Below are 16,299 nucleotides of genomic sequence, written 5' to 3'. Positions count from 1 at the left end.
CCACGCTTGATCCCTCCTGACGCTGCAGGAAATTTCAGGAAATATTCCAAACTGATTTGCAACATCTATGCCAGGGATGGGGAAACTGTGGCCTTGCACAGGACTGATGGGAATTGTCGTCGAATAGCACCAGCAGCACCACAACAAGTTCCCCACCTTTACTTTAGACCAATTGTTCTCAAGTCTTCCATTCAACTTGCCTGCTTCAGAGGAACGGCTTTCTGGATGGCTCTGTGCATTGCAAAGGTTTCCACAGCGTCTTGGTTCATACAAGGTCTTGGCTGTTGAGCCTATGAGGTACCCTTAGGTGACCCTCGTGACCCCGCATAGCCTAAGGGTTTCTCATAGAAGAATCCCAGCATCCAGAGTTCCCTGGCAGGGAGACTACGATCAGGTGGTGTCAGAGCCAAAGGCAGGCAGAGCTAGCTAATTCTGGTTTTGTCCTCCTCCTTGCTGAATTCAACAAAAGCAACACATGCAGTGTACACACCATATATTTAAAGTGCATGACTTTTCCCAAAGAATCCTGAAAACTGTAGTTTACCCCTCATGGGGCGACAATTCCTAGCTACAGTTCCCATTATTCTTTCTCTCTCTCTCTCTCTCTCTCTCTCTCTCTCTCTCTCTCTCTCTCTCTCTGTGCTTTAAATACATGATGTGCACTTAGCTGGAGACTGACGAGGCTGACAGGCAGTGTTGACCCTAAACTGATTGTGAGGAAGCAGGCAGGCAGGTGGAGGCTGGCTGAGAGCAAAGCTTTGTGGGACGCTGCCCCATGTGCCCTAATGCGCCAGTCTCCACTGATGTGCATGTGCAATGTCTGGGGATGGGTGTGTCTGAATCTGCAAACAGGGAGCAGTGAATTTATTGCTCCCTGATCTGCAGAATCAGCAGCCAGCAGCCTTTCAGAGAGCAGCACTTCAGGGCCACAACACAGACGAATCCTTCCTTCCCCACAGGAAACTCTCTGTCTCTATATAAGCAAGTAGGTTCCAGTTGCTGATTTTGGCTGCTCTCCGGGGTCTCTGAGAAGCAGAAAAGCAGGCGAGGGCATGGGAAGGAAAACTGGGGCCACAGGTTTGTCTCCTTGCTGGGATTCATGCCGACAAGGAGCCACAGAGCCAGCCTTGTGGCCTTCATGCACGGGAAGGAGGGAGCGAGCCAGCCTGTTTGCTGCTCATGGGGAGCCTCTGTGGAGGCCCTGCAATGGTTGTCAGACCTCCCTCTCAGTCCCAGTTCTCCCTTGCTTTGCAGAATGCAGCTTCGCACAAGGGGTAGCAGGAGAAGGGCATACGGGAAGCCCAGCAGGCAGGAAGGCCCAGCTGGCAGAAATTTTCCTTTCAGGATGCACAAAAGGCTTCAAATGCAAGAGACTTTCTTTGTTTGGGTTTGCTTTTTTAGCCAGCTAGATACTCCACCTTTGGCAACAAGCCATTCAACAAACCTAAAAAAAACCCCAAACCATTTGTGTGTGCGTTTTGACTAGTACAGGAAGACTAATGCACAATAAAGAGTAGGGTTGCCAACTGACCTAAAGGCAGATTGTTCTTGTGGCCTTCATTGCAGCAAGAACTGCACCAGTCAGCTGGTGGGGCTTTCTCAGGGTGTCTAACCTTTGGCCCTTCATATGTTGCTGGACTACAGCTCCCATCATCCCTGAGGCTGGTCCAACACCATATGCAGGGGGGCAGGTAGCCCCCGCTGCTGTAAAGTCAAGTTTGAGTTAGTGTTATTTTCACCCTTGCATAATAATAGATGCCAGGTGTTGAGACGGGGGTGTGTGTGTCTTAAGACAGAGGTGGCTCACCTCTCTGGCCCTTCAGATGCTCTGTCACCAGTCCCAGCCTGCATGATCACTGCTCAGCGATGATGACAGCTGTAGTCTAGCAACATCTGGGATGGCCTCACCGCTGCTTTGCAGCCACCACCCTGCCAGGGCAGAGATAGAGGGCTGTTCTCTCCCTTCCCATTAAGCATTTTGACCAGAGTGTGGATTTGCAACGTCAATGGAAAATTCATTTGACTTGATTAATTTCCAGGACAACGCATTGTAATAGTCTAACAACATACCCAGTGCTATTGTGCCAACTTCCCTGGGCCAAAGGTTTTGGCAGGTAGCTGTAGAGGAGTAAGAGCACAGGAATCCAGGCCCTGAGCCCATAAAAGCTGGCAGAAGAGGGGTGGGAGGGATCATCTGAAGGGAAACATAGGTTGGGAGTGCCTGGCTGTCAAGCCCAGGCAGAAACTTCAGGAAGTAGAGAAAGATTAGCTGGAGTGACGGTTGAGTAATGCACGAAAAAGTCAGGTTAAGGGGGCACAGCAGTTAATGATCTGAAGGGCTGTCACATAGAGGGATGGAGCAAATTTGTTTTCTCTTGCTCCAGAGGGTAAGACCCAAACCAAAGGCTTCAGATTACAAGGCTTTAGACTAAACATTAGGAAGAACTTCCTGACAGTGTGGACGCTTCCAGGCTGTCACTGCTTTTGAGTGGGATTGAACTGCATACCAACAAGCTCAGGTTGTGCAATGGCAGTGGACTTTTTGCAGTGAATCATAGAATCATAGAATTGGAAGAGACCACAAGGGCCATCGAGTCCAACCCCCTGCCAAGCAGGAAACACCATCAGAGCACTCCTGACATATGGTTGTCAAGCCTCTGCTTAAAGACCTCCAAAGAAGGAGACTCCACCACACTCCTTGGCAGCAAATTCCACTGTCGAACAGCTCTTACTGTCAGGAAGTTCTTCCTCATGTTTAGGTGGAATCTTCTTTCTTGTAGTTTGGATCCATTGCTCCGTGTCCGCTTCTCTGGAGCAGCAGAAAACAACCTTTCTCCCTCCTCTATGTGACATCCTTTTGAAGAAACTGAATAAACTGATAGGACAGTGCACAAGAAAGTATAGGATGACACTTGCCTAACTTCCCTGAAAACAAAGCAGGACGGATGCTCAAAAAGCAGGTTGTCGGGTTGCAAGTGGAACAGACGGCTTTGGGTGATCCTGGAGTCTCCTTTCTTAGAGGTCCTAAAGCAGAAGTAGATGCTGCACTACTAAGCAGAATTAACTAGGCCGTGGTTGAGATCCCTTTCCTGTTCTGTGATTCTATGGGCACCTCCCCAACTGTCAGTATTGTTACTGGCCACCCCAATCCCTGCCAACTTGCCAAGCCTTGCCTGGGGTTCCAGGGGTCTTGGCCTTCAACCAGAGTCTGTGCTCCTTTGGAGAACTGAATGCACGGTGGGTGCTGCCGTGGCATAAAGAAATATAATTCATTCACATATTTACACCTGAGTTTAGATGGAGCAAGTCCAGCTCTTAAAGCATGGTCATCTCAAGAGGGGTTTGTTCCCAATAGCAGCACAGTGCTGGAGTCCAAGGCATCTCTCCCAGCCTGCCTTCAGCCGGTCTGCCCAAGATGGATCCCTGTCTCTCCCCCCCTCCCAGTACACCTTGCTAAACACACTGTTTTCCTGTCATCTCTCTCACCCCCCCCCATCCCCGTCCCCCACACAGGGCACCAAGCTGAAGGGGCACAAATTAATATATATATTTTAAAAAATAAACGATATTTATATGGGTACCTACTGAGAAGATCCCTAAAAACAACTGTACCAAAGGGAATCATTGTGAAAATATTTTTTTTTTGGGGGGGGGGTGTCAACTTTTGCCATATTACCAAAGTCCACCCCTGGTTGCACACACACAGTAATCTCCAGTATGGAGAAGGCCAAGGGCGTATCTGCTTGTTTCTCAGTAGCAGTCCACATTTTGTGGTGTACCTTCCAAAGAGGGATCCAGTAACAATGCTTGGCCCCCTTTACCCCCCCCCCCATTTTTTTTACTGATTTTCACATTTATCACATAGGGAAAAAAACAAGAAAAAAGAAAAACACTACAATACACAAAAACAACTTAGAAAAAACACACAAATTTTTTTTTTACTTCCAAATCCTAATTTCAGACTTCCTCAAATCTCTTCTGAATTTCATTAAATCTCCTCTTTAGCAGTTCTCCAAATTCATATTTCTAATAATATTAACTTCTTTCATTTACTAACTTCTTCTCCTTTATTAATATTTTAATCCTTAATGTTTATTAACAACGTATTCTTATTCTACCCCTAAGCCTAATTATTACTTCCAAGAAATTACTGTTTATCTTATATTAGAATATTTAGCCAAATATTCTTTAAAATTCTGGCCCCCTTTAGAGGGACAATTAATTGTTCTAATTGTCAGACCTCCCACAGCCTCCTTCCTCTCTCTGCTACTGCCAGGCAAATGAAATCTGAACCTCCCCATGTCCGTTGTGTGTGTGTGTGTGTGTGTGTGTGTGTGTGTGTGTGTGTTAGTTACTTGTTCTCCAGGTACCTGGAAGAGTCCAAGTGCCCATTTAAATTAGATCGCCTCCCATCCATAGCTGCCAACGTTTTCCCTTTTTTAAGGGAAATTCCCTTATTCCGAATAGGATTCCTCGCAAGAAAAGGGAAAAGTTGACAGCTTTGCTCCCGTCACTGGGCAAGGTTCTGCCAAGCCGATGGAGAGATGTTCCTGTGTGTAAGACAACAGCATGACTCACAGCAACACAGTAAGAGCTTCAACCCTGCTGGCTCAACCCTACCTTCCAAGAGCCAGAATAAATAAAACAGGGCTTGCAAAGGAAGATGTCGAAAGGTTTTTTGCAATGGTGGGTTAGCGCCAAGGCCACCTCCGTGTGACCTCGCTGCCCAAGACTTGCTGCAATCACTGTAATTGCAAGGCCATTCTCAGTTATCCCAGGGTTGCCATCTTAAGCGAGAATGTAGGAAGGTGCCTTTCAAGCTGTAGAAGTACCTTACATTTAAAGCACATGCCTTCCTGCAAAGAAAATGGAGAAATGTAGTTGTTGTCAGCTGTATGTGACAACGGCCTCATGAGTTCTAATAGCACAAGGATGGAAGACTGAAGAAACCCCAACTAAAGAATCATGGCAAGAAAAATTGATGGACTATGCAGAACAACAACAACAACAATAACAAAACAACAACAACAACAACAACAACAACAACAACAACAACAATTTATACCCCGCCCTCCCCAGCCAAGGCCGGGCTCAGAGCGGCTTACAAGCAATAATAAAAACAAGATGAATGATTACAACTTAAAAACAAAAATAAAATACAACATTACAATAATGGAACATTAAAATATTAAAATGTAGCCTCATCGCAGGAGGAGAAGGAAAAGAAAGGAAAAAAAGAGAGGGAGGGAATCAAATTGGCTCCAGGCCAAAGGCCAGGCGGAACAACTCTGTCTTACAGGCCCTGCGGAAAGAAATCAGATCCTGCAGGGCCCTGGTCTCATGAGGCAGAGTGTTTCCCTAGGCCGGAGCCAGTGTTGAAAAGGCCCTGGCTCTGGTTGAAGCCAATCTAACTTCCTTAGGGCCTGGGACCACTAGGGTGTTGTTATTGATGGACCTTGAGGCTCTCCGTGGGGCAGACCGGGAGAGGCGGTCCCATAGGTACGAGGGTCCTAGGCCGTGAAGGGCTTTAAAGGTCAAAAGCAGCACCTTAAATCTGACCCTGTACTCCACCGGGAGCCAGTGCAGCTTGAAAAGCACTGGGTGAATATGCTCCCATGGCAGAGACCCCGTGAGGAGCCTCAAACTGGCAAAATTGACATATAAGCTACGGGACAAGGATAACTGTGACTTTAAAGATGAATGGGAACCCTTTACAAAATATTTGAAGACGCAACAAAGCGAACTGGACTCCTTGGCTGGCTTTGAATAAACATTCACAAACTTTTTTATTGATGATAATCAGCTAGTTTGAGGATCTATACAACTCTGTAACATGCAGAAAACAGCATTCTTAGAGCAGTGTTTCCCAACCTTTTTTGGGCAAAGGCACACTTGTTTCATGAAAAAAATCTCGAGGCACACCACCATTACAGCCCCGTGACGTCAGCGCGCAGCGTCACGCCGGGAGGGACATGAATTGCTAGCAAATTACATAATCACCTCCTTGAGGGCTGGCTCATCTTCTCCGAAGGCAGAACCCCATTAATTAACAGCACAGACTCACACCATAGCCAAGACGAGGGGGGAAAACCTCAGTCATGCACAGCACATGTGGGGGCTAAATGAGGACGAAGACCGGGCAGAGAGCAGGGTTCAAATCACCCCACCTGGCCAGGACAATCCCTGGGTGCTCCCTTGGGCCACTCGCCTGACCCACCTCGCAGGGCTGTTGTTGCGAGGATAACACGGGGAGAACCACGCGCGCCCCCGGGAGCTCCTTGGAGGAGAAAGCGGGCGATGAATGCAATGCACGAAATATATGAGAGGTGACCAGGTTTTGCAGGTGAGGGGACCCCGCCAGCCTCCGCTTCCAACACCCGGCGCAACGACGCCGAAGTTTCCCCCCGGGCTCGGCTCGGGGAGCACCGGTGCTCCCCCCGCGGCTCCCCTTCGCCCTCCCGGCTCTCTCTGCCGCCCACTGGGCACCCCCCTCACCTGCCAAGTCCGGAGCGCCGGTGGAAGTTGCATGCATGCATGCAGGGCGCCGCGTTGCCATTGCATTGCACTGCACTCCATGCAACGCCTGCACGCATGCATTGCCTTGCACGCCCGCCAAGGGGTCTCCCCGCGGTCCGATGCGTCCCCTCCGGCGCGGATGCAGCATTGCAAAAATAAAAAACCCCCGACGCAGCCCTACCTGGGGGGCAGCCTCCGCCTCCGCCGCTCCGCCTCCGCGGGGATCCCCGGGCTCCATCCTGCCGCCCGATCTCCGGAGGGCGCAGGCAGGCTGTGCGGGGTCTGCGCGGAAGAGCCCCTGCCCGCCCGGCTGCCGCCGCTGCGCTTATTCCATGGCCGGGAGAAGAGCGCTTCAAATAAAACGGCCGGCCCGCCAGGCCACGCTGGGAAACGTAGTTCGCGCACCCCGCGCGGGCGCGGAGCCCAAGGGCGAGGGGACTACGGATCCCGGCAGCCCCCGCGCCGGGGACAGAGGAGGAGAGGCCGGGTGCAGGGATGGAGGGACGGGTGGGCGAGCAAGTGAGTGAGTGGCAGCCGCCAAGCCTTGGCCGAGAGCCAGGAAGGGCCTCCCCGGAGGAGGAGGAGGAGGAGGGAGGCGCAGAGCGGGAGGGAGGGAGGGAACCCCAGGGGTCATCTAGTGATGGCGCCCCAATCGAAAATTTGACTTTTAAAAAAAAAATCTTTCAATTTTTTAATTTTTCCCGCGGCACACCAGGCAACATCTCGCGGCACACTAGTGTGCCGCGGAACAGTGGTTGGGAAACACTGTCTTAGAGAAATCAATGACTGGAACTGAGGGAAGCCGGGGGTGGGGATGGATGGGTTTTGTGTGGGAGGGTGGGGGGAGGGAGGAAAAATGGGAAAAAAAATAAGGATGCTATGTTTCGGGATAATATGTGTTGTTTTAATTTTAAATAAAAAAAGTTTAAAAAAGAAAAGAAAATGGAGAATTGTAGTTCTGGGAATTATAGTTCCATGCAGGGCAAACTACAGTTCCCAGTATTGTTTTGCTTTAAATGTGTGGTGTGTACACAGGTCAGTCCATTGATTCACCTAGTTCAGTTACTATCTACATTCTCTCTTCAGATCACCACACTCTTCCTCTCACCCCCCCCCCCGCCAACCAATCTAAGGAGGCTGAATGGGGCACTGCCCCACCAGCGTCACTGCGCCCTCAACTAGCGTCCCCACCTGCATTTTTTCTTAGGATCAGTCCAGGGGGTGCTTCTGCCAGCCTGTCATTAGCTCTGGAGCCACCTACTGTTGGCCTCTCTGCCTTCTATCCCGGCAGTCCCAATGGGCACCAAGGAGCATCCATTGTATACAAACACACCAATTCCAAAAAGGTTTAAAAGAGGGAAGAAACCCTGCCGGCATTTCACTCATCTGCAAAGCCTCTGGTAGCCACTGTTGGAAACAGCTTAGATCTGATTCAGCAGCTCTCTTGTTATTGGGACCCGCTCCCTCTCTTGCCTCGTTTTCACCCAGGGTGGGTTTTGCAGACAACCAGAGGCACCAGAACCTTTACAGCTATGTTTATGAAAGGTTTCGAAACCCCCCCAGCTGCAGTAAATAAAAGCTGCTGGAGACTCTTCCTCCTCTTTGGAAGTGGTTTTGACTGGTGGAGGTGGGGAGGGAGACGATGTCCAGCCTTTGAAAGGGTCTTAACAGAGAAAATCTGGTGCTGATTACTGCCCAGCAAGGATGACGGAAGCACATTTGGCTCAGCTCTGGAGGGGGGTTGTGGGTGGGGGAACTACCTCCAGCCCACTGGCTGCTCTGGTCCCAGGGGAAAGGAGTGGGTAGGGTGTGTGTAAAGCCAAACCCTTCTCCGTGGGAGCTGTGCACCTCCCTGCCCTTGGAAGCCCCAGGATCAGAGGGGGAAGATGCCTCTGAAAACCGACCAGTGGAGTCGAACAGCAACAGAGAGAAACTGCCTTCCTGACCTCCTGATGAGGCTTCTCAGGAACATCTGCTTGGCCACTGTGAGACCAGAAGGGCCTTTGGTCCAATCAGACTCCTAGGGTGTCCAGGCTAGACAGCAAATGATGAACTATTGGGGACCAAAACCGGGAAAGGGAGGGTGGAGTTTAGTTATCCAAAGGGTATATAATTATAACTTACTTTGTTGAAATGTGTTGATGATTTGAATAGAAGTTGGGAAAGCCATGGATGAGAAATTGGCCGACTTTAAGAAATACGCTTAAGTATAAGAAATGACGTACAGGCATTTATGTTTAAGTTTAGATAAATGAAAATTGGTCTTTAGAATGGTTAAATTAAAATGAAAATAAGAATTGCAAAAATAATTTAAGGAATTGGAAGAAAGAGGAAAGGTAATATTATAATATGTAAAAATTTATTAATTGAAGATTGAGAAATAAGCATAAGAATTTGCTGGAATAACAATGGAACGGGAATACAAAAGGAGGTGTGAGGAGGTCTGAGAAAGAAATTATATGAAAATAAGCATTTGAAATCTCATGTTTTTTAATTGTTCTTTTTAAGTTTTTCTTTTTTTGTATTTTTGTTACTTTTTCTTTTGTTTTATTTTTGTTATGTTTGTTATTGAAAATGCTAATAAATATTCATTTAAAAAAAAAATCAGACTCCTAGGGTGTCAAGGTCCCTTTGGACCCCACAATAAAATATTTGAGGCGGAGACTCCCCCAAAGTTGAAGGGCATTGCCATTCAAATGATGTGGGTGCACCGTTATATCCCTCCCCCATATTTTATTCAAGTTGGCACCTCTCAGCAGGCTCTTCTTTCTTCCCTGAGAATGCAGACCACTGGTCTTGTAATGGGCTTACTGAGCATTCATCCTTTTCCTCTTTAGCTCTGGCTCATTTTTGTTTCTGCTCAGTGGCGCACGCGCAGGAGATTAAGCATGGAGGAGAGGGGAAGGGTGTGGTTGGATTTCCTCCCTCCAGCTCCAAAATAATCTTGGGTCACCCTCCAGATTACTAGCAGGGAGAGGAGGCACCCATACTGCACAAAGCCTTGCTGCTCTGATGGACACAAGAGTGGTGGAAGCAGCCAACAGAATCCAATTGCTTGGGGTTCCAGTGAGTTGAAGTAAGGTAAGTTCCATGCCTGGAAGCCAGCCTGGACTTCACAAGGCACTGGGTACATTTATCAAGTGCAGGAGGTGGTGGTATACCAGATGCTGTCTCCCCACATAAGGCATCTGTCTTCAGATGCCTTATGTGGGGAGGGTGCACAATGAAAAGGGCACTGTGTTCTCCTGCTGTTTATAAAACCAAGCCTTGATCACACCCCCTGCTTCTTTGGCAGGAGGGAGGGAACTGGAATTGGCTAAAGCACTGCACTACCAATCCAAGCGCAGGGAAGCAGGCACAGAGACGCAATTGTGCAAGCGAAGAAAGATAATTTTTATTTCAGAAATGGACGGAAAAGAACCAAGGCTCAGTTCCTCTCCCCGTCCCCAGCCCTCCTGTCAAACAAGTCAATTGCTTTTAGTCCAAACCAAAGGACTTGGGAAGCCAGAGAACTTGAATCTTGACAGATCCAGTTTTCTGTAGTTAACCATTGAGCTAGAAATGTGGGCAGCAATGAGATCTCAACAGGGGCCACTTGTAAGGGCTGCAGGGATCACGGGCCTTGGCTTCACTCACCCGTCCTCAAATTATTTGTATTGTATTTATGAAAGGATATCGCCTACCCTCTAGAGATCTTACAAGGAGAATCGGTGACATAACTTATGAAATCTACAATTACATCTCTTTGCATCAGCAAGTCTCTGGGTTGTGTCAAATCCTGTGTGTGCAGACAGAATGTACTACCAGCCTTCAGTGGGGCTTTGCTCCCCTGGCGCCCCCTGTGCGCTCCAGAAGATTGAGCAGATTCTGGGGGACACGTTGGTGTCCACCATCTTGAATCAAGATGGCACTCCCTACTAGTTCTATAGATTTGAGAGCAACATCCATGTCCTGATGGAGAAGAGACACCACTGGCAAAGTAATCTCGTGCTGAAGCATTATTTTAAAGATTAGTTTTATTTGGAGAAAAACAAAAAAAACCAAGAAGGGGGGAGGAGGGAAAATTTTACATAATAAAAGACATCTCCCAGTAAGTCCACACAGATTACAAATCATTTTCATAGAAGATATTTTGTACAAATTTTACATGTCTTCAGAATGTGTAAAATGCACCTCAATCCATTCGTGAACCTGTCCTGATAGCGCAGAGAGAGAGATAAAGAGAGAGAATAGGAGGGAGAGAGAGAGAGAAGGGAGGGTAGAAAATGCTTCTGGGGTATGCAAATTAGCACTTTACCTCAAATATAGCCCCTCCCCCCCAGCATTTCACACAGTCAAAGCAATATTGCATTTCAAATCAATTATCTGCACTCAGCAGGGTCTCCCCTCCCATTCCTTTATATCCTGCCCATAGGATGTGCCACTACTCTGTATATTTCAAAGGACTGGTTTAAATTGTAGCTAAAATTTACTGAAACAAGACACCAACCACGGCAGGCTTTACAACACGCCAAATCCTGTATTTGACTCAGCCAGAATTGCTTCAAGAGGAAAATCACACTGTTCTCCTCCCCAACTAGGTAAAAACTGGCAGTTCTCCGGTGAGCCCGTGCACACCTCCCAAAAGCTAGCCAGATCCTCCTCTGCAGCCACCATGTAAATCAGGCTGCCGAGAGTAGGCTAGTAAAACCTTGTGCTGCTTCAGTTCCACTGTGTGGCTTGAATTCCCACTTGCCCTACCCATTTATTAGTTCAAGGAAGAAGAATGAAAGGACCAAGACTACTGGAAGAAATGGAAGAGATTGCTTGTCTCTGTGTCTGATGGTGCTGGCGAAGGAAGCTTTAAAAAGAAATTTAGGGGACTAAAAGTAAACCCTTTTTGTAAGGGCTGAAGGACGTTTGCCAGTCATGTTGTGTACCTACTTGCCCAAAAGTGAGGAAGGAACTTGGAACAGTCACATGATGCTCAGTCAAACTTTCAATGACTCTTGCTACCTTTAAACAGTGCCCAAGTTTAAAACAGGTGCTATTTAAATTTGTGAGAGTGGTTGTGGTGGTACCTCGGTGATTAAAAGGGGGCAGAAGAGGAAGGGATAGGAAGGGGGGAATTCAAGAAAACTTTATAGTCTCCAGAAATTGCTCTTTCAACTAATGATTCCCATAAATCCAATGGCTCCTTCATATATATTGCAACCTCCTTCAGGGAGGTTACCAAAAACTGATTCCATATGGTGGAGCACCTTGACATACAAAAAGTTACTTTCTGCATGGTTCATATGCAAGGCGCACTTTCCACATCAGCACTGCATGGTCCTGGTGACCACTAGCACAGAGAGTCTTTGCACCATTTGGCCAAACTATGTGGAAAGTGGCTTTCAACATAGAAGCCAACTGTCAGCAGCCTTTATTGTTGGGGACAGGCAAGGGTACAACCCCAGGATCAGCTCTGAGGCTTCTGAGAAGGTTCCTTTGGTAGCAAAGGTTTGCTACTCAGCCTTAGTGTTGCCTGGGGCTTCCCCAAACCTGATGGATTTCAGAGGGGGACACCACCACCACCAGGGCGAGGTTTCTAACTTAAACCTCAGGGATTACTTGCGTAGAGATGCCAACTCTCTGGCTTGAAAAGCCATCTCATCTCTTCCCCCAGTCATCAAGGCAAGACTGCTCTCCTCCTTTTCCCAATGCACTAAAATGCTTTCAAGTTCGTTTGAAGTTTACACTGCAGAAGTCAACCAACCTGGCAAAAGGAGGAGACAGATCTTAGCTGTCCATGTCCCCACTGTGCTCAACTAATACGCACCTGGCCTGCTCAAGTGCTAGCCTCTCTTTTAATGGGAAGGACCTGGGGCTCTGGACGTGATTGGAAGCTGCATGAAGTCACACTCAAGACACACACTGGGCCTATTCCTTTTTTTAAAAAGACACCTGCCATTTTCTCTCTTGCTATACTTTTTTTTTTGCAGGGATTTCTCCAGTTAGTTCAATACTTTAAAGGCTGCAGCAGCATGCAAGAGAAACTGTATCACTTTTTCATATATTTTTTTAAAGAAAGGTTTAAGAAAGGTCTCTCCAAGGAGATGTTGACTTGTAGGCTTTTATTTTTCTGTCTTGTCTGAATAAAGGGTTTGGTTTTGCTTGCCGAATATTCCTGGGTGGCAACCGGTAAGGAGACGGCATGGAGGGGCCGGAGAATTTAATCAGCGTACTCATCCCCCTCTGCTTCATCGTCACCATCCACTGACAAAGCAGCATACTTGCTAGCACAGCTAAATTTCTGCAAAAGAGTTAGGGAAGTGGGTGTTAAAACAGCATTCAAAACTGGACACTGAAAGCCATCCTGTGACACGTTCTATACATAGGGCTGTGGGTATCAGGTGTTCCTGGGATGGTGTAAGACAGACATTAGAGAAGGGTGGGATGGCAGCATCCTGGGCAGGGTGGGAAATCTTTTTGGGCCAGATCTTTATTTCCCCCCACCTTGAGAGCCAGCTTTTGCAGGTGGATGAGATTGCCCACCTGTCAAAGCTGGGCTGCCAGGGTGGGAGAACACAGTGACCAATCAGGAATGAAATCAGCCAATGCACGAAGCAGCTGGATCAGCCAGGTGGGTGTGGTTTGAGGAAAACAGCCTCACTGGCTAAATTCAGCCCACAACCTAGAAGTGTACCACCCTGGCATGGCGGATAAAAATGGCAGACTGGGGGACCTGAATTTGAAACCACACTGGGCAACCTTTGGGCTGATCGCTGTTTCTCAAGGTTGCATGAAGGAAAAAGGAAAAACAAGCTCCATGCGCCCCCTATGAAGTGGGCTTTGTGGCCAAGATTCTTTGCATGCACTTCCAGGGCAAATTTCTTGATCTGGTCTTTGTTCTGTCTGTGGCAAACTTTATTTTTTATTATTAGTCTATCCTCCAATTAACAAACAAAAAACCAAGAATTCAATAACCAATGAGCACAGTTTGAGAATATAAAAAAAAACACAACTGTCTGCTTTACAAGAGTTCAAACTTGGGATTTTGGCACTTCTACTTCCAGCTGAGGATTTAGAAAACAGATGCTTGGCTTTCTGTGACATCCGTGTGCCTCCTCTTCTATCAGCAGAATATCCTCTGTCCTCTATCAATTGGTGAAGCCTATATTCCCTTCTCCCCACTTTTCAGTGCCAGTAATAGGAAGTAACTATGGGTACCAGTGCTGTAAAAGCTTCTCAGCAAGAGGTCTGAATGTAGCACAAGAATATTTTAGTTACAGAATTATAATCAGTTAGTTGAATCCACAATTAACTGAGTAAAGTCCTAAGGGAATCCCGATACATTCTGGCACATTTGACAATCACTGCTCAAAAAGCAACAGATTCAGCACTTACGGGGGTAGGGTTCTCTTCAAATTTCTTTGGCTCAGATGCAGGTCTTGAGTCATGCTCACTACTCTCTTTCCTGAAAAAGAAAACTGCTACATTAATAAGGTGACCGAAGGACAAGGTTTACACACATAGAATAATGGCAGTGAGAGCCATTTGCTCCATACTCAACCCATCAGGTGCAACCCACACTCCAGCCCTATGCAGATGAGTCTGGACAACCCAGAGCTCTGTGTGCCACAGACAGCAAACTGCAGTCGGGTGTTCCAGCCTCCAGCTGTTTTGTATCAGCTTACAGTGGATCTCCAGCATTCCCTTAGCTGCTCATTGCCTGCCCCCCGGCACAAGGTTTCCAGAGTCAGAGCATGAGGATGCGAAGACAACTGTACCTATCTGAGTCTTGCCAATGGTCTCTGCTGCCTCCATCTCCAGGACCACACCCAGAATTTCCACTTCGGCCCTTTGGAGCACTCTCCTTCCCTTCATCAGGTCGGTTTTCATCACCTAAAGTAAGTTGAGACAAATCTGTTATTCCATCTTGAACTAATTTCAGCAATGAGATGTCAAGTTAGCCCACCCAGGTTACTAGTACCCTAACACTAGGGCTGTGTGATACATCAATAAATAATTTGAAAATGGTTTGAAGAGCTTGTTGCGGTAACATTTTTGAGCCTGCACTAGTGCCAGAGGAAGCCTGATAAGGTGCTCACCTGCCTGCTTGTGCCTTGCTTCCTTTGCGGATGAGCTGCCTCCCTCCTCCCTTCCTCCTGGTTGCTCCACCTGCCCACATCATCACTCCACAGCCAAGCCACTGTGAGGGGCGATCGCTGGGAAGGACCTGCCTGCCTGTGATTTTGAAGCACTGCGTTGCATGCTCCTCTGCAGAGCCCTCCTTAATTCTCCCCTACTTCCTTGCAGCCACAGCCAACCACAAGAGCAGGGGGCTGGCTAATGCAAATATCACAATCCCTGCAGAACAGTCTCTGCCTCAGCTCCGCTGTGCAAAACAGTCTCTGCTTCAGCTCTTCCCCTAATCCTGTAGCCACAGCCAATCGCAAGAGCAGGCAGCACTGAACAGCCTGCAAAGCAGCAAGCTCCTCAGATGCTATGCGGCTCTTGCTAAAAGTGTGTAATAAAAGGTGCCAGGCTGGGAGGTGGCTTCTTGCTCTGAGTTCCTTTCTCCCATTAACGGGGGTTATTTACTTCAGAGTAGGGGGGGAATCGTGCCCTGTCCCGTTCCCCACCTCAATGTGTGTGTGTCAAGGTGCGTGCGATGATGCCTTCCCTTGCTTTTCTGAGACATGAGGTTCTAGCTCAAGAATTAAAAAAAAGCGCAGCCCCAGCTCTTTCCTTCCTTCTCTGTCTGTGAGCTACATGTTGCCTGTCGTAGTAGCTCACAGACATGAGGCCTCTGCTGCCTTATGCTCTCCTATGGGAGAGGATGGCTGGCCCTCAGAGGTCCCTTCCTACAGGTGATGCAAGTATTCTGTGTGATGTGTCCTGCCAGGGAAGCTTAAAACTTCACTTTCCCATATTCTCTAAAACTGCAAAGCCCGGGGGGGGGGCTGCTCCATGTGCATTTTCTCCCAGATGCCATGAGGTTCTCGGAGGTGGGGGTGGGTGGGGGCTTTTGGGAGGCCCTTCTGTGGGAAACAGAGGGGGGAAGAATTATCCGTGGCCTCCTTATGCTGAAATGGGAGATTGGGTAGTTGTTGTGTGGGGTGAGAATGATGGGGAGGGTGTCGTTGGTAAGCAGTGCAAGCAAATGTGTGTCTACTCACAAGCAAGCCCTACTGAATTCAAATGGGGCTCACTCCCAGGAAAGTAGGTTTAGCTGAACTCAATGAGGCTTACACATGCCTAGAATTCCACCGGGGCATCTGAGTAAGGAATCAGATGATCTACCACTTCCATAAATTTTAAATATGCCCACAAAACTGAAGTAATATAGTCTCCAGAAATCTTAAACGGTTTCATTGAAGCATGCTATCAAGAAGTAGAATTTCATAACTGCTTTAACAATAAGTTAAAGGTATGTAAAAAATTATCAGTTTTAGAGTAAGACCCTTAAGTATTAGGAATTGCCAGGACATTGCCGCGCTTCTCCTCTGCATTAGCTCCAGCCTTATTTCAGACATTGTGATATATCAACATATTGTGCTGTTGGAACCCAGATCTTGCCCAGCCCTACCTAACACTAAACAAGTTTCATTTCAATGAATTTTACTACTGCTTGCAACAAAGTACCAGCCTTAAGGTTTGTTTTCCACCCTCTTGCTCTTCATTTTTTCTTCTCCTAAAAATGTGGAAGATTGTGTGGATTTCCCTACTTTGTAATGAGGAAATGTGAGTCCTCTTGACTTGGGTTGCCTCCCTGAATTTTAGGGTCATCATAGTTTTCTGTATGACTCCATTATTAAG

At 47.6% G+C, this 16,299-nt stretch overlaps 1 protein-coding gene across 2 annotated transcripts in view; it reads right to left on the bottom strand.

Moving 5' to 3' along the window:
* Positions 1 to 10,514: 10,514 nt before the first annotated feature.
* The window catches only part of EIF4B (eukaryotic translation initiation factor 4B), a 35,796-nt gene continuing 30,011 nt past the window's right edge, over positions 10,515 to 16,299 (bottom strand). For both annotated transcript variants that reach the window (XM_081898129.1, XM_081898130.1), the window contains 3 exons: positions 14,268 to 14,382; positions 13,885 to 13,954; positions 10,515 to 12,790 (listed from right to left, as the gene is read on the bottom strand). In XM_081898129.1, coding sequence (XP_081754255.1) covers positions 12,710 to 12,790; positions 13,885 to 13,954; positions 14,268 to 14,382 — 266 coding nt within the window. In that variant the 3' untranslated portion in view covers positions 10,515 to 12,709. The remainder of the gene's footprint in view (positions 12,791 to 13,884; positions 13,955 to 14,267; positions 14,383 to 16,299) is intronic.

The sequence above is a fragment of the Podarcis melisellensis genome, assembly GCF_964234715.1.
Source record: "Podarcis melisellensis genome assembly, chromosome: 2".
NCBI lineage: Eukaryota > Metazoa > Chordata > Lepidosauria > Squamata > Lacertidae > Podarcis > Podarcis melisellensis.
This window is presented reverse-complemented; position numbering and strand designations above follow the sequence as displayed.